We start from the raw sequence: 19,751 nt of genomic DNA, 5'->3' as shown, positions 1-19,751 counted from the left end.
TACACAGTTGAATAAATCCTTTACATGGTGTGGATTTTAACACTTTGTATATCATATATGAAACAAATACTTTTTTGTCAGTCTGCTGTTTTTAGGTTGTTTGGCAGATTTGAACTAAAAAATTCTACCTTTTTAATAGACAAATTCTGTCAGTCTTACTCTTTGTAATTTTTAAGGTGCTGCTTTATCCCTCCATAATTAGGATACATTCTGTGTATTTTTACTGTGTGCTAGTTTGCCTTGAGGCTTATTTTGATGTAATGTTTATTTCCTTTGGTTATCTCTATAGCACTTATTATATAATTTTGCTTTTCCCCCATTGTTAATGATGCCTACATTAAAATCTGATTCTACTTCTGGATTTGCTACACTGTTCTAAAGATATATACTGCCATTTTCGCAGCAGCAGAACATCCTTATAAAAACAGTTTAAATATGCTAGGGCTAGGTGGCCAAACATGGCTTTTCATTTCCAGGCTTTTAAAAATATATTTTTCCCAAGATCTGATCCAAGAGCAACTGATGCCAAGAAACTGAAGGAGTAGAGGGATCAACTGTTGTTCAGGACCAGAGGAGAAAGCAAGTGAGGTAAGTGTCCAATGTCTTAGGGACACAGAAGCTGCATCCTCACCAGAGAGTTCTTGTGGAATGATTTTGGCTGTGAGTCTAGCAGCCTCCCTTTACTGGGTTCCTAACCACTTTCTCAGCCTGGTTCTTCCACCCTCTTAGATATTCTGAATATCTAATATCCTTTCAATAAATTACTTTACTGTTTGAATTAAAGTTAGTTTTGGCTGATTGTGACTAACTAAAAAAATTCACAAATGCTGTTCTTTTTGAAAATGTAAGCTACTTACTTTTTTTTTTTTTTTAACTATTCTACAGTATGAACATCCTTTTTCCCACATTTCTTCTTATTATTTTTAAGCTAGTGCTGAACTTGTCTGGTCATAAGAACCAGCATCATCCTAATAGCCAAACCTGGCAGAGATGTAACAAAAAAAAAAAAGAAAGAAAAGAAAACTTCAGGCCAGTATATCCCTGATGAACATCAATGCAAAAATCCTCATTAAATACTGGCAAACTGAATCCAGCAGCACATCAAAAAGCTTATCCACCATAATCAAGTTGGCTTCATCCCTAGGATGCAAGCTTGGTTAAACATATGCAAATCAATAAATGTGATTCATCACATAAACAGAACTAAAGACAAAAACCACATGGTGATCTCAATAAATGGTGAAAAGGCCTTTGATAAAATTCAACATCCCTTTATGTTAAAACCTCTCAATAAACTATGCGTTAAGGGAACATACTTCAAAATAATAAGAGCCATATATGACAAACACACAGCCAATATTATACTGAATGTGCAAAAGCTAGAAGCATTTCCCTGGAAAACTGGCATAAACAAAGATGCCCTTTCTCACCACTCCTATAAAACATAGTATTGAAAGTTCTGGCCGGAGCAATCAGGCAAGTGAAAGAAATAAAGGATATCCAAATAGGAAAATAAGAAGTCAAATTACCTTTATTTGCACATAATATGATCCTACACCTAGAAACCTGTCTCAGCCCAAAAGCTTCTTAAGGTGATAAGCAATTTCAGCAGTCTCAGGATACAAAATAAATATGCAAAAACATTCCTATACATCAACAACAGGTGAGCCAAGAGCCAAACACTGAATGAACTCCCATTCACAACTACTATAAAAAAACAATTTTAAAAACCTAAGAATACAGCTAACAAGGGAAATGAAAAACCTTTTCAAGGAGAACTACAAATGACTGCTCAAGGAAATCAGAGAGGACACAAACAAATGGAAAAACATTCCATGCTCATGGATAGGAAGAATCAACATTATTTAAATGGCCATACTGCCCAAAGTAATTTATAGATTCAATGCTATTCCCATTAAACTACAATTGACATTCTTCACACAACTAGAAAAAACTATTTTAAAATTCATATGGAACTTAAAAGAGCCTGACTAGCCAAGGCAATCCTAATCAAAAAGAACAAAGCTGGAGGCATCATGCTACCCAACTTCAAGCTATACTGCAAGGCTATAGTAACCAAAACACATGGTACCAGTACAAAAACAGACATACAGAACAATAGAAAAGAATAGAGAACTCAGAAATAAGACAGCACACCTACAACCTCTGATATTTGACAAACTTGACAAAAGCAAGCAATGGGGAAAGGATTCCCTATTTAATAAATGGTGCTGGGAGAACTGGCTAGCCATGTGTGGAAAACTGAAACTGGACCCCTTTCTTATGCTGTATACAAAAATCAACTCAAGATGGATTAAAGGCTTAAATGTAAAACCCAAAGCTATAAAAACCCTAGAAGAAAATCTAGGCAATATCATTCAGGACATAGGTACAGGCAGAGATTTCATGATGAAAATGTTAAAAGCAATAGCAACAAAATCAATAATTGACAAATGAGATCTAATTAAAGAGCTGCACAGCAAAAGAAACTATTAATAGGTGAACAGACAACCTAAAGAATGGAAGAAAATTTTTGCAATCTATCCATTTGGCAAAAGTGTAATATCCAGAGTCTACAAGGAACTTAAAAAAATGTACAAGGAAAAAACAAACAACCCCATTAAAAAGTAGGCAAAGAACATGAACAGACAGTTTTCAAAAGAAGACATACATGCAGCCAACAAACATGAAAAAAAGCTCATCATCATGATCATTAGAGAAATGCAAATTAAAACCACAATAAGATACCATCTCACACCAGTCAGAATAGTGATTATTAAAAAGTCAAGAAACAACAGATGCTGGCAAGGTTGTGAGAAAAAGGAGCTTTTACACTGTTGGTGGGAGTAGAAATTAGTTTAACCTTTGTGGAAGACAATGTCATGATTTCTCAAAGATCTAGAGGCAGAAATACGATTTGACCCAGCAATCCCGTTACTGAGTATATACCCAGAGGAATATAAATAATTCTATTATAAAAATACATGCATGCATATGTTCATTGCAGCACTATTCACAATAGCAAAGACATGGAATCAACCTAAATGTCCATCAATGATAGATAAAATAAAGAAAATGTAGTACACATACACCATGGAATACTATGCAGCCATAAAAAGGAATGAGATCATGTCCTCTGAAGAGACATGGATGGATCTGGAAGCTGTTATCCTCAGCAAACTAACGCAGGAACAGAAAACCAAACACCAAAAACCACAAACAAGTGTTCTCACTTGTAAGTGGGAGCTGAATGATAGGAACATATGGACACATGGGGAAAACAACACACACTAGAGCCTGTCAACTGCGGGGGTGAAGGGAGGAAGAGCTTCAGGAAGAATAACTAAGGGATGCTGGGCTTAATACCTAGGTGATAGGATGAGATTTGTGAAGCAAACTACTATGGCACACATTTACCTGTGTAACAAACCTGCACATCCTGCATGTGTACCCCAGAACTTAAAATACAAATTGAGGGAAAAAATAATAATATGTCAATATTCATTCATGAATTGTAACAAATGTACTAAACTAGTGTACAATGTTAAACATAGGGGAAACTGTGTGTTGGGGGGAGTGGTATATGAGAATGCTCTATATTATCTTTTCATTTTTTTCAGTAAATCTCAAACTGCTGTAAAAAATAAAGCTTTTTATTTTTAAAAAAGACTTCCTTCATTCATCTCTCATTCACCTAATTCTGATTGCCTCCAAATAATAAATACTGTTGTTAGTTTCTTGTATATATCTCTCCAAAGATTTTAAAAATTTATACAGAGTACAAGTAAATAATAATACACATATATTTCACTTCATATTTTGGATACAAATTATACCACAGTGCATATGCAATGTTATGTATCTTCCTTTCTTTGCTTGACAATATAGTTTGGAGCTCTCTACACATCAACAAACAAGGAACTTTCTCTGTCTCTCTCTTTCTCTCTCTCTATGGCTATATGGACTCTACTGTTTGAATACTGCACAATTTATTTAACCAGTCACCTATCATGATGTTTTAGGTTGTTTGCAGTCTTTTGGTATTACTATGCTTCAAAGAATAACTTTGTAAATCTGTTACTTCATTTATAAGAAGGCATATCTACATGTTAATTCCTGGAAAAGGAAGTCCAGGGTCAAAGGAGGGGGATTCATTTGTATTTCAGACAAATATTGAAAACTAGTCTCTATAGTAATTGTACCAATTTATAGTCCACCCAGAAATGTATGAGTGCCTCACCAACCCAATCTGCTATCATACTTTTGGGTTTTGTTAATCTGATACATGAAAATCACTATCTTAGTAGTTTTATTTTTTATTGATCTTATAAATATTTGAAATATTTAGCTTTGACAGTGGTTTTGAAGGAAAAAAGATCAAAGCTAAACTCCAAAACTTCACAGTTGCCATGAGGATCTATTATTCATACATTAAAGAATTTCACAAGTATTTATATTGTCAGCATAAACAGCTCCTGGTGTAATAAATTCCAAAAATGCATTTTTGTTGCTACTACTCTTACATGTTTTCGATGTGCCTCCATTTAGCTAAAAATAGCTTCTAGTTCTAAAAAGTCTCCAGGAATCTACAACTCCTGGGGCCAACCCGTAAGCAGCTATTCCAGGTCAAGAGGAAAATCTAGGATATATGAGAAGAATTTCAGTTTTCTCAAGAATGCAAGAGTGTATCTTTAAATAGAGCTTGCCACATCAATTCCCTACTTTTTCTAGTTCATAAAATCAAAACCGTATATACCATTTTGACTATTTCAAGTGACAAGTATAAGTAATTCATTTGAATACAACTTTCATACACTCGAAGATGAAAAATTGATTTGTTCACTCCTTATACTATACCCAATAGTAAAAAATTATTTGAAGCATTAGAATCTCGCAATTCTAAGCTATTAAAGAACAAATCAACCCCAAAGCTAGCAAAATACAAGAAATAACCAAAATCAGAGCTGAATGGAAGGAAATAAAGACACACAAAAACATTCAAAAGATCAATGAATCCAGAAGTAGGTTTTTTGAAAAAGTTAATAAGATAGGCCACTAGCTAGACTAATAAAGAAGAGAGAAGATCCAAATAAACACAATTAGAAATTAAGAAGGAAACATTACCACTAACCCCATAGAAATAAAAACAACCATCAGAAACTACTACAAACACCTCTATGCACACAAACTAGAAAACCTAGAAGAGATGCATACATTCCTGGACACATACACCCTCCTAATACTGAACCAGGAAAAAATTGATTCCCAGAACAGACCAATAACAACATCAGAAATTAAATCAGTAATAAATAGTCTACCAACCAAAAAAAACCCCAGGAGCTGATGGATTCACAGCTGAATTCTACCAGATGTACAAAGAAGAACTGGAACCATTCATAGTGAAACTATTCCAAAGAATTGAGGAGGAAGAACTTCCCAACTCATTTTATGAAGTCAGCATCATCCTGATACCAAGACCTGGCAGAGACACACACACACACAAATTCAGGCCAATATCCATGATGAACATCAATGCAAAAATCCTTAACAAAATACTTGCAAACCAAATTCAGCAGCACATCAAGAAGCTAACACGTCGTGATAAAGTAGCCTTCATCCTTGTGATGCAAGGTTGGTTCAACATATGCAAATCAATAAATGTGATTAATCACATAAATAGAACTAAAGAAAAAAACCGCATGATTATCTCAATAGATACAGAAAAGGCTTTTGATAAAATTCAACCTCCCTTTATGTGAAAAACTTTCAATAAACTAGGTATTGAAGGAATAGACCTCAAAATAAGAGCTGTCTATGCCAAACCCACAACCGACATCGTATTGAATGGGCAAATGTTGGACGTATTCCCTTGAAAACCAAAACAAGACAAGGATGCCCTCTTTCACCACTCCTACTCGATATAGTATTGGAAGTCCTAGCCAGAGCAATCAGGCAAGAGAAAGAAATAAAAGGCATTCAAATAGGATAAGAAGAAGTCAAACCATCTCTGTTTGCAGATGAGATGTTTCTATATCCAGAAAACTCCTTAGTCTTGACACAAAAGTTCCTTCAGCTGATAAACAGCTTTAGCAAAGTTTCAGGATACAAAATCAATGTACAATCACTAGCATTCCTATACACCAACAACAGCCAAGCCAAAAACCATATCAGGAACACAATCCCATTTACAATTCACACACACACACACACACACACACAATTCCTAGGAATAAAATACATAGGAATACAGCTAACTAGGAAGATGAAAGGTGTCTACAATGAGAATTACAAACTGCCCAAAGAAATTAGAGATGACAAAAAGAAATAGAAGAACATCCCATGCTCATGGATTGGAAGAATCAGTATCAGTAAAATGGCCATACTGCCCAAAGCAATTTACAGATTCAATGCTATTCCTATAAAACTATCAATGACATTTTTCATAAAACTAGAAAAAATTATTTAAAAATTCATATGGAATCAAAAAAGAGCCAGAATAGCCAAGGAAATCCTAAGCAAAAAGAACAAAGCTGCAGGCATCACATTATCCAACTTCAAACTATACTACCAGGCTGTAGTAATCAAAACAATATAAGAAATGAAAAAGGGGCAGTAACTACAAATAAAGAATAAGAAATAATAAGAAAAAAATGCTCTGAACAACCTCATGCCAACAGCTTTGAAATCTTGGGTGAAATGGACATATTAATACAAAAATATATTTTACTAAGATTGACTCAACAAAATCAAAAGGTTCTGTAACTATTAAACAAATTGAAGCAGTGTCTTCCCACAAAGATATGGTCAGATGGTTTTCTAAGCAAATTCTATCAAACTTTCAAGAAACAGAGAATCTTAATTTTATACAATGTTTTAGAAAGTACCAAAAATTAAAGTATATTTCTCAACTCATTCTACAAGGCCACAGTGACCTGTAACCACAATCTGACAAAGATATTAAAATAAAGAAATAAAGGCCTGTTTCTATTATGAAAACTGATGTAGCACTTTTTAACTAAATGTGAGTAAATTGAAACAAACAGCTTTTCTTTATGCTGAGTATGTGATCAAGTCTTATTAAATGTTCCTTTGAAATATGAAGTAAAATACAATTCTCTACTTGAGAATTCTTGTAAAATCCTTGTGAAAACCCTAGAAGGTAGGGGCTGTTATTATACCCATTCTGTAAATAAAGAAACTAAGGCCCAGAGAAGTTAAAGTAATGTATCCAAAATAACACAGCTAGTAAATATTGAAGCCAAAAGAACAGCATGGTACTGGTACGAAAACAGGCACACAGACCAATGGACCAGAATAGAGAGCACAGAAATAAAAACGCAAACCTACAACAATCTGATCTTTGATAAAGCTGACAAAAACAAGCAATGGGAAAAGACTCCCTATTCAGTAAATGGTGCTGGGATAACTGGCTAGCCATATGCAGAATACTGAAACTAGACCCCTTCCTTATACCATATATAGAAATCAACTCAAGATGTATTAAAGACTTAAATGTAAAACCCAAAACTATAAAAACCCTGGAAGACAACTAGGGAATTACCATTCTGGACATAGGAATGGGCAAAGATATCATAATAAAGATGCCATGAGCAATTGCAACAAAGGCAAAAACTGACAAATGGGATCTAATTAAACTTAAGAACTTCTGCACACCAAAAGAAACTATAGACAGAGTAAACTGACAACTTACAGAATGGGAGACAAAATTTGCAAACTATGCAGCAGACAAAGGTCTATTTTCAAGCATCTATAAGGACCCTAAATTTACAAGAAAAAACCCCAAACAAGCCCATTAAAAAGTGGGCAAAGATCATGAACAGACACTTCTCAAAAGAAGACATACATGTGGCCAAATAGGAAAATAAGTTCACTTTCACTGATTATTAGAGAAATGCAAATCAAGTGCCAGTGAGATATCACCTCACACCAGTCAGAGTGGCTATTATTAAAAAGTCAAAAAATAACAGATGCTGGTGAGGTTGCAGAGAAAAGGACACACTTATACACTGTTGCTGGGAGTGTAAATTAGTTCAACATTGTGGAAAGCCATATGGCAATTCCTCAAGGAGCTAAAAGCAGAACTACCATTGGACCCAGTAATCCCATAATTGGGTATATACCCAGAGGAATATAAAGCATTCTACCACAAAGGCACATGCATGCAAATGTTCATAGCAGCACTATTCACAATAGTAAAGACATGGAATCAACCTAAGTGCCCATCAATGACAGATTGAACATTCACTGTCAGCATTATTATTTAACAGAGTGTCAGAGCTTCAGATGAATTTAATAAGATACGAAGAAGACAAGAAAATAAAATAACAGATATAAACACTGGGAAAAAATAGATGAACTCTTTTGGGAAGCTGTAGGCCCAAGAGCCACTAATAAAAAATATCTACTGTAGAATTAATATGAGAATTTTGTGAGGTGGATGGATATAAAACAAATATATAAAAATAAATAGCTTTTGTCTATCAACAAAAATCGAAACAGGAAAAATAGTCTATTTATGGTAGAGACAAAACTGACAGTAACAAATTTAACAAGAATGGCAAAGAAACATATTTAAGTAAAACTGTTACATCTTATTAAAGAACATATAATAGCATTAAAAATGAAACAGCATATCATATTTTTGAATGAAAAGACTTACAATATTCAAAAGACAATATTACCAAAATTTTTAATTCTCTAAAATTTAGTTTATAAATATAATGCAATTCGAATTAGAATCCTTGTTGGCATTAGAGGTGAATGAAATCATCTTAAAGTTTATGTGGAAGAATAACTTCCTTTGAATACGTAGGAAAGATGTAATGAGTAGAGAGAGAAAAATTTTACTAGGTAATTCTTGGAGCCTGTGTATTAGAGGTAAATAAAATTATATTAAAGTTAAAATGAAAGACTAACTGTCTGCAAATATGTATTTAAAAAGTAAGAACGGTGGAGACAGAAAGGGCTTAGCACCTAAAAGAATATGCTAATAAGTCATATTCAAATCAATGTAACATTAATGGTGCATCAAATAAATTAGTGGAACAGAAGACAGAATATAGTAATAGTTGCTAGTACAGACAGTTCCTGACTTATGGTTCAATATGATTTTTTGACTTTATGATGAGTTTGTCAGGATGTAACCCCATCATAAGTTGAGAGGCTCCTTACCAATTACGATGGGGTTCTGGTTTCTATTGAATGCATATTGCTTAACGCCACAGTAAAGTCAAAAATTTGTAAGTTGAATCATGGTAAGGTGGGATCGTCTGCTGTGTTGCCAGCATTAAATGCATTTTTTTACTTACAATATTTTCAAGTTAGGATGGGTTTATTGGGACATAACCCCACTGTAAGTAAAGGAGCATCTGTACATATTAAAATTTTAACATATAACAGATAGTAGTTCTATGTAGTGAGAAAAGGAAAAATTATTTAATATATAATACTGATACAACTGGAAAAGAGTAAATCTGGACCACTATATCTTGCACCATATTAAAGATAAATTCTAGAGGGGAGGGGGAGCAAGAAGGCCAAAGAGAAGCCTCCAGCAATCATCCGCCCTGCAGGAACAACAAAATTGAACAGCTATCCACACACAAAAGGCACCTTCATAAGAAGCAAAATCAGATCAGCAATCATAATACCCTGAAGAGGGTAGGAAAGACAGTCTTGAATTTCCAGTGCCACCCCTCCCCCCATCCTTTGGCAGCAGACCTGTGGCACAGAGAGAATCTGTGTCTTTTGGGGAGGAAGAGTGCAGTGACTGTGGGACTTTTCATTGTAACTCAGTGCTGCTCTGTCATAGCAGAAAGCAACCAGGGGGAGAATTCAGACAGTGTTCACAGAGGGAGCATTTGGACCAGCCCTAGCCAGAGGCAAATTGTCCATCCCTGTGACAGGTACCTGAGTTACAGCAGGCTCCACCACTACTGGCTAAAGTGCTCTGAGGTCCTAAGTAAACTGGAAAGGCAGTCTGGGACACAGGAACTGCAATTCCTGGGCAAGTCCTGGTGCTGTGCTGGACTTGCAGCCAGTGAACTTGGGGTGCATATGACCTAGTGAGCTGAGGCATCTAAGGGAGTTCTTGTATCACCCCTCCCCCAAACCTAGGCAGTGCAGCTCACAGCTCTGGAAGAGACTCCTTTACTCTGCTTGAGGAGAGGAGAGAGGAGAGTAAACAGGACTTTGTCTTGCAACTTTGATACTAGCTCAGCCACAGTAGAATAGGGCACAAGGCAGAATCCCAAGACCCCCTTTTTAGGCTCTAGCTCCTGGACAACATTTCTAAACACACCCTGGGCCAGAAGGGAACATGGTGCCTTGAAGGGAAGGAACCATTTCTGGCAGAATTCATCACCTGCTGACTAAGAACTGAATAGTCAGCCATGGTAGCAATACAGTGGTAACCATACAGTACTTGACACAGGCCTTGGGTGAGACTCAGAACTATGCTAGTTTCAGGTGTGATGCAGCACATTTCCAGCGTTGGTGGCTATGGGAAGAGACCATTCCTGCTTGAGGAAAAGAGAGGGAAGAGAAGAGAAAGGGTACCTTATTTTTTAGCTAGAGTACCAGCTTGGCCACAGTGGTGTAGAGCACCAAGCAAGCTTCTGAGGTTCCTGATTCCAGGCCTTAGCTCCTGAATAGAATTTCTGGACCCTCTCTGTGCTAGAGAAGAGCCCATGGCCCTGAAGGGAGAGACTGAGGACTGGCAGCATTCACCACAAGCTGAATGAAGAGCCCTTGGGCCTTGAGTGAACAGTGAGGGTAGCCAGGCAGTACTTGTTGTGGCCGGGGCAGTGGTGGCCATGGGGAGACATTCCTCTTCTTGAGGAAAGGAGAAGGAAGAGTGGAAAGGACTTAGTCTTGTGGCTTGGAGGTCAGCTCAGCTATAGTAGGATAGAACACCAGGTAGATTCCTAAGCTTCCTGACTCCAGGTCCTGGCTCCTGTACAGCATCCCAGACCTGCCCAAGGGCCAGAGGGAACTCACTGCCCTAAAGGGAAGAGCATAAATCTGACTGAATTAGCCATCTGCTGATTATAGAGCCCTGGGGTCTTCAGTGAACATCAGCAGTAGCCAGGCAGTGGTCACTGTAGGCCTTGAGAGAGACCCAAATGAAGTGCTATGCTGGCTTTGGGTCTGACCCAGCACAATTCCAGTGGTGGTAGCCACAGGGGTACTCGAATCACCCCCTTCCCAGCTCCAGGAAGCTTAGCACAGACAGAAACACTCTGTTTGGGGGAAGGTAAGGAAAGAGAACAAGAGTCTCTGTCAGGCAATCCCAGGAATTATTGGATCTTACCCAAGACCAAGGTGGTATATCTACAAGTCTGCAAGAGCCACAATATTACTGGGCAGGTGGTGCCCTCTAAAGCAGGTATGGCTGCAATGACCAAAGACTTAGATCATAACACCCAAGTATCTTCAAATACCTAGAAAGTCTTCCTAAGAAATATGGATACAAACAAGGCCACACTGTGAAGGCTACAATAAATACCTAACTCCAATACCCAGACACCAACATATATCAAGATCATCCAGGAAAACATGACCTCACCAAATGAACTAAATAAAGCACCAGGAATCAATCCTGGAAAGACAGAGATATATGACCTTTCAGACAGATAATTCAAAATAGCTGTTTTGAGGCAGCTCAATAAAATCGAAGATAAGAGAGAACGAATTCAGGATTCTATCAGATAAAATTTAACAAAGAGACTGAAATAACTAAAGAGAATCAAGTAGAAATTCTTTAGTTAAAAATGCATTTGACATACTAAAGAATTCATCAGAGTATACTAACAGCAGAATTGATCAAGCAGAAGACAGAATGGGTTATAAGATATTATTTGCAAGCTTCATGGTAAACCTCAAACCAAAAAACATACAACAGATACACAAAAAATAAAAAGCAAGAAATTAACATACCACCTGAGGAAATCACCTTCACCAAAAGGAAGAGATAAAGGAAGGAAGGTAAACAGAGAAGACGAGAAAACAAATAAAGTGGCAGGAGTAAGTCCTTACTTATCAATAATAACATTGAATGTAAACAGACTAAACCCTCAATTGAAAGACAGAATAACTAAATGAATTAAAAAATAAGACCCCATGATTTGTTGTCTACAAGAAACACACTTGCCTATAAAGACACAATAAACTGAAAGTAAAGGGATGGAAAAAAATTCCATGCAAATGGACACAAACAAAAAAAACTGCACAAAAAACTATATTTATACCATACAAAATAGATTTCAAAACAAAAACTATAAGAAGAGACAAAGAAGTCGTTACATAATGAAAAAGGGGTTGATTCAGCACAAGGATGTAATAATTGTAAATATGTATGCACCCAAGACTGGAGTACCCACATATATAAAGAAAATATTACTAGAGCTAAAAAGGGAGATAGACTCTAATACAACAATAGCTGGAGACTTCAACACCCCACTTTCAGCACTGCACAGGTCTCCCAGATAGAAACTCAGCAAAGAAACATCAGAGTTAATCTGAAGTATAGAACAAATGGACCTAATAGAATTTTAACAAACATTTCATCCAATGGCTACAGAACACACATTCTTCTCAGCACATGAATCATTTTCAAGGATAGACCATGTAAGGCCTCAAAAAAAGTCTTAAAACATTCAAAACAATTGAAACAATATCAAGTATCTTCTCTGACCAAAATGGAATAAAACTAGACAGGAACAAGAGGTATTTTAGAAACCATACAAAAGTGAAAAATTAAACAATATGTTCCTGAATAGCCAGTGGGTCAATGAAGAAATAAGGAAGTAAATTTTAAAATTTCTTGAAACAAATTAAAATGTAAACACAACATAGCAAAACCTATGGGATCCAGCAAAAGCAGTACAAGAAAGTCTATAGCAATAAGCACTTACATCAAAAAAGTAGAAAGCTTCAAATCAACATAACAATGCATCTTAAAGCAAGAGAAAACCAAGTCCAAAATTAGAAGAAAAGAAATAAAGATCAGAGCAAAAATAAATGAAATTGAGACTGAAGAAAACAATACAAAAGATCAACAAAATGAAAAGTTGGTCTCTTGAAAAGATAAACAAAATTAACAAACCTTTAACCCAACTAATAAAGAAAAAAAAAGAGAAGACCCAGATAAATACAATCAGACATGAAAAAGGAGACATTATAACCGATACTGCAGAAATTCAAAGGATCATTAGAGGCTACTATGAGCAACTATATGCCAATAAATTGGAAAACCTAGAAGAAATGAATAAATTCCTAGATATATACAATCTACCAAGATTGATCAATGAAGAAATCCAAAACCTGAACAGGCCAATAATAAAAGGGAAGCAAGGATGGTTCAACATATGTAAATCAGTGTGATACATTATATTATCAGAATGAAGGACAAAAACCATAGGATCATTTCAGTTGATTCTGAAAAAACATTTGATATAATTCAACATGCCATCGTGATAAGAACCCTAAAAAAACTGGGTATAGAAGGAACATATCTCAACATAATAAAAGCCATATATAAGAGGTCCACATTTAATATCATACTGAACAGGGAAAAATTAAAAGCCTTTCCTCTAAGTCTGGAACACAATAAGGATGCCCACTTTCACCATCATTATTCAACACAGTGCTGAAAATCCTAGCTAGAGCAATCAGACAAGATAAGGAAATAAAAGGCATCCAAATTAGAAAGGAAGAAGTCAAATTATCCTTGTTTGCAGATGATATAATCTTATATTTAGAAAAACCTAAAGACTCCATAAAAACTATTAGAACTGATAAACTAATTCAGTAAAGTTGCAGGATACAGAATCAACATACAAAAATCAGTAGCATTTCTATATGATGACAGTGAACAATCTGAAAAAGAAATCAAGAAAATCATCCTATTTACAATAGCTACAAATAAAATAAAATATCTAGGAATAAACCTAACCAAAGAAGTAAAAGTTCTCCAAAATGAAAACATCGATGAAAGAAATTGAAAAGGAAACCAAAAAAATGGAAAGATATTCCAAGTTCATAGATTGGAAAAATCAATATTATTAAAATTCCCATACTACCCAAAGCAATCTACAGATACAATGCAATCACTATCAAAATATCAATGTCATTCTTCACAGAAATAACAAAAATAATCCTAAAATGTAGATGGAATCACAAAAGACCCAGAATAGTCAAAGCTATTCTCAACAAAAATAACAAAACTGGAGAAATCACATTACCTGACTTCAAATTATACTACAGAGCTATAGTAAACAAAACAACTGGGTACTGACATAAAAACAGACACAGAGACCAATGGAACAGAACAGAAAACATAGAAATAATTTCATGCATCTACAGTGAACTAATTTTTGACAAAAGTGACAAGAACATAGGTTGGGGGAGGACAGTCTCTTCAGTAAATGCTCCTGGGAAAACAGGATATCCACATGCAGATGAATAAAACTAGATCCCTATCTCTCACCATATACAAAAATCAAATCACAATGGATTAAATATTTAAATCTAAGTCCTCAAACTATGAAACTACTAAAAGAAAACATTAGGGAAACCCTCCAGGACATTGGACTAGGCAAAAGTTTCTTGAGTAATACCCTACAAGCACAGGCAGCCAAAGCAAAAATGGACAAATGGGATCATATCAAGTTAAAAACATTCTGCAGGGATCACATCAAGTTAAAAACCTCCTGCACAGCAAAGGAAACCATCAACAAAGTCAAGAGACAACCCACAGAATGGGAGAAAATATTTGCAAACTATCCATCTGACAAGCAATTAATAACCAGAATACACAAGCAGCTCAAACAACTCTATAGGAAAAAATTTAATAACCTGATTTAAACAAATGGGCAAAAGATCTAAATAGACATTTCTCAAAAGAAGACAAACAAATGGCAAACAGGTATATGGAAAGTTGTTCAACATCACTGATCATCAGAGAAATGCAAATCAAAACTATACTGAGATATAATCTCACCTCAGTTAAAATGGTTTTTATCCAAATGACAGGCAACAGAAATTCTGGCAAAGTTATGGAGAAAAGGGAACCCTTGAACACTGTTGGTGGTAATATAAATTAGTATAATCAATATGGAGAACAGTTTGGAGGTTCCTCAAAAAAACTAGACGTAGAACTACCATATGGTCCAGGAATCTCACTGGTAGTTATAATACTGAAAGAAAGGAAATCGGTATATTGAAGAGATATCTACACTCCCATGTTTACTGCAGCACTATTCACAATAGCGAAGATTTGGAAGTAACCCAAATGTCCATCAACAAATGAACAGATAAAGAAAATGGGGTAAATATACACAATGGAGTACTATTCAGCCATAAAAAGAATGAGATACAGTCATTTGCAACAATACAGATGAAACTGGAGGTCATTATGTTAAATGAAATAAGCCAGCCAGAGAAAGACAAATTTTGCATATTTATTTGTAGAAACTACAAAAAATTAAAACAGTTGAACTTCTGGCAATAGAGAATAGAATGGTGGTTACCAGAGTCTGGGAAGGGTGATGGGGCAAGGTTGGGGGGATGGAAAGTGGGGATGGTTAATGGGTACAAATACATAGTTAGATAGGATGAATAAAAGCTAGTATTTGATAACACAACAGGGTAACCACAGTCAACGATAATATTGTACATTTAAAAATAACTAAAAGAGTATAAATTAATTGTATGTAAAACAAAGACAGGACAAATGCTTGAGGCAGGACACCTCATTTACCCTGACATGATTATTATACATTGTATGCCTGTACCAAAATATCTCATGTATCCTATAAATATATACCCCTACTATGTACCCACAAAAATTAAAAACAAAAAATTTCAAATAGCTGACTAAATTTTTTAAATAAAATCAAAATAAATTCTATATGTATTAATGACTCACTTGGGAAACAAAACCCAGGATACTGTATGTACTATCTAGGAATGGGACTACTTTAATAAGATTACCCAGAAATAATAAAAGATAATTGTTGATTATACCAAAATGAAAAACTTCGATATGGTAAAATTTACTGTAAAAAGTCAATAGATAAATTATTCATTTGAAAAAAATTGAATGTAGAATATAATATTTATACTGTATAAAATTTGCTATAAAATTATCAAGAAAAATTCCAATAATGTAATAGAAAATTTCCAGAATCTATGAATAGGTAGTTCTCAGGAAAGAAAATAAAAATATATGATTATTTTAAATTTTATCTGATTTTAAAATTTTTATCTGTTGCATACTGCTATAAAGTTAATATGATGACTTGTTATCTTCTCTTCCAACACTAGCTTCTCTCCAGATTTCTGTAGTCTATGGTATGCTCCCATCATTAAAGACTCCCAAACACAGGAGGTTCAGAGCCCTTTCTGACTTCCTTCTCTTCCGTGTTTACTCAGACAGATGTTCATCTCCCTGGTCTTGGGTAGTCACCTCAACCCTGATTCTATCTCACCCTTCCCACTGGGCCACAGAGAAGCCTAAATAGACACAGTGGGACAAGCATAAGCATTGAAGTCCAACCAGTTTTGCTTTTACTCTCTGCTATTTACTAGGAACGTAGCACCAGTCACGATACTTTGTGGGCCTTGGTTCTCTCCCCTGTAAGATAGGATAATTATACCTGCTTTTCATGGTCGCTATGAGAACAGATAGAAATAATTCACATAAAGTGTCCAGCACACTTAGGACTTAAAAAAATGTGAGTTCCCTTGCCTACTTCAGCTTCTTATGGTTACTCTTGGGATTGGGATACTGGCAAAGATATTTTCAAAATGGCTACTTGACTCCAGTGTCTTGATGTTTGAAATACCTCTATTCATTACTAACGGATTAATTTTTCTAAAACTCTGCTTTTGTGATATCTTTCTTCTGATTATCTATTTTATTGATCCCTTACTATCTTCAGGGAAAATTACAAACTCTTTACATTTACTGTCAAGACACTCATTTCTCTGAGGTGGAGACAAATTTTAAAACCTTGCCCAAGATGCTTCAAACACTTTAAATTTTTTCATTTGGAAAAATGAAGGATTGCCTACAATTCTAGATTCACCTTTACAAGGAAACATAGAAGAGCACAGATATACCAAAGTAAATTTCACTTTATTTTTCTGAAATCTTACGTTGCTGTTGAAATGTCTTTTATATATCCACTTAAGTCTTTCCACACTAAATGGCAAAACTGGAAATGATGACAGCAAGTATTGACCACAGACACAGTTATCACCATAGTGATACTAATAATTAGGCATATTTGCAACTCAAAATAATTAAAACAAGATTTTGTTGTAATTATAAGTAAAAATGTAAACATTTATTCCTGTAGTTATATAACTAGTCACCAAAAACAGCAAACGACTTTTCTTTACCTAGTACTTCTTTTTGCAAATCATAGCATCTGGTTTGCAAGTTTACTTCCTGTTGTCTAGATGTCTGAATCTGCTGAGATCTCAATATGGCTGCATCTGACAACAATTTCAGATTTTTCATTTCCTTTTCAAGGCATACTTTATTTCTCTGGGACACTGTCAAACTTTTATTCAGTATGTCTATTTCTGTAAAAAGAATTCAAAGTTTACAAATAGCCAATAATTGAATCATAAAACATTTCTCTAAAGATTGATTAGTTTCTTTTAGAAAATTAATAGTTGAAAGGCAAGATGACATTTCTGAGATTATAATGACATCTAACTAAAAAGTTAAATTTAAATTCAGTAGTCAGTCTGAAAAAGATAAAAAAGTTTTATTGCTACATGATGCATGAAATCTTTTAACAGTATTTTTTTAGCTTTTAAATTGTATTAAGTGGTAATACAGCCTGCTTTTTAAATACTTATATAAACGAATAAGATCTGTGTAATGTTATAGGTTTTATTGAAATGATTTTTTTTTTAGGCAACATGATTCAGAAAAGTAAATTTAAATGTTATAGCATGAGCTGGTTGGGTGGCATTTCTAAGGGGTTAACTAGAATACATTCTCTACAAATTATGAAGAAAGATTTTAGCAGTAGAGTGGACAGAAGGATGTAGTGTCTGAAACTAATAAATTTATGGGAAGAAAGCATTAGTTAATAATATCTTAATGATTTTAATAGTACTCTGTCCCCCCCAATAAGACCAGAATTCATAATAATCATGTCATTATTCTATTTAGATTGTTTAATAAAAATGTCTTTATAGCTCTACTTAGATTTAAATATGCTAATTTTATACAATTTCATGAGAAATGCATGGAGCATATTATCCTTCAGAATAATTAATAAGCTCCCTGTTCATCAGTCTTTTCTGCACTATTGCCTTCAACTATCATTAAAACACATGAACACACACTCAACAAAGATAAAATAAATGCTATGAAATTTGTACAACCACAATTAATTGAATTGATGAGCATGTGATTTAGATGAAAATTTGGACAGTCTGCTTTTTCAGACATTTCACTTGGAATTCCCTTCTTTGGTTAGCCCATCCTGGACTATGTGATAGGTTCAACATGTGACGAGATGTCAAAAGTGGTTGACATCGTTTATTGCTCTTGGTGCCACCACAGCAGAAACAGCAACCATGTGGGCCAGTGAAGACCACAAGCAGGGATACATAGGATAGACATGCAGTAGAGGTAATTTGGCCAGCAAATGGTTACAGGAGAAGTAAAGCAGAGAGCTAGAACAGAGCACAGGAAAAAGAGCATGTTTTAAGGGATCGTGATGAGGAGGATCAGGAATGTAGTACAAGGAGAGAAAAGCAAAATGTATTTCCATGGGTAGAAAGCATGTCTGGGAGAAAAAGCGGCCTTTGTGATAGACCTGGGGAATAAGCACAAGCGGTCTGGCACCTTCTCTATGTTTAGTTTCTGCTCAAAATGGAAAACCTAGAGAAATAAATTGCAGGAACCAAATAAGTGGGATTCTAATATAGTCCAATGATTACTTTATGTGGGAATTTTTTTTCCTCAAAATAGCTATATGATGCTAAAAACTTATGACTATGCACCAATTTGTGTGAGGAAAACTACTAACACACAGTACATAAAATTTTTAAAAGAATGGAGTTAAAGAAAATAAGGTTACAGTTTCCCTACGTACCTAAAAAGTCTTTCTGGGTATTTCTGTAGCCAAAAAGGTGGCTTCTTAAGGCTGAATAAACTATAACATACCAAAACGATATCTATGTTTAAGTCAAAATGACACTGCACAGCACCACACACATGGTGTCACCTATTTATCACTTGCCAAAATGACACTGCTTAGGTTAGCAGGCTCTGTTAGCATACACTATACTCTAAAATAACTACTCATGTCAATGTGACTTTCTATCTGACATTTAAAGAGTAAAAATCTGCAATACAAATTTATTTGTAAAATATATTCTAAGACATGGAAAAGTACATTAAGATTTCAAAACTAACAGAAGCTATAACATTGCTAACATGGAGTTAGGAAAAAGTAAACTCAATGGAGATGAATTAACTTACCTTTTGCAAAATAAACACTCCTTTGCCTATGGCAATCCTGGTGTCAAAGATTCAATTCTACCCTTGCCATTATACAATTCCATACTTGTAAGACATGTGTCCCGATTTGGGGTTCAGAAATTAAGATCCCCACAAGGTCAACCTATACTGGTCATTGTATCCACCTTGAACCTTTCCTGTCTCAGCACCATCCCATGAAGAAGGTCCTCCTATCCTC

The 19,751-nt window shown here is 35.1% G+C and overlaps 1 protein-coding gene across 6 annotated transcripts in view; it reads right to left on the bottom strand.

Moving 5' to 3' along the window:
* The window catches only part of LEKR1 (leucine, glutamate and lysine rich 1), a 228,002-nt gene that overhangs the window by 91,342 nt on the left and 116,909 nt on the right, over window positions 1-19,751 (bottom strand). For all 6 annotated transcript variants that reach the window (XM_054552893.2, XM_054552894.2, XM_054552891.2 and 3 more), the window contains one exon: window positions 17,428-17,613. In XM_054552893.2, coding sequence (XP_054408868.2) covers window positions 17,428-17,613 — 186 coding nt within the window. The remainder of the gene's footprint in view (window positions 1-17,427; window positions 17,614-19,751) is intronic.

This window comes from Pongo abelii, chromosome 2 (assembly GCF_028885655.2).
Source record: "Pongo abelii isolate AG06213 chromosome 2, NHGRI_mPonAbe1-v2.0_pri, whole genome shotgun sequence".
Taxonomy (NCBI): Eukaryota; Metazoa; Chordata; class Mammalia; order Primates; family Hominidae; genus Pongo; species Pongo abelii.
The sequence above is the reverse complement of the archived record's forward strand: the minus strand, read 5'-3'. Positions and strand labels throughout refer to the sequence as shown.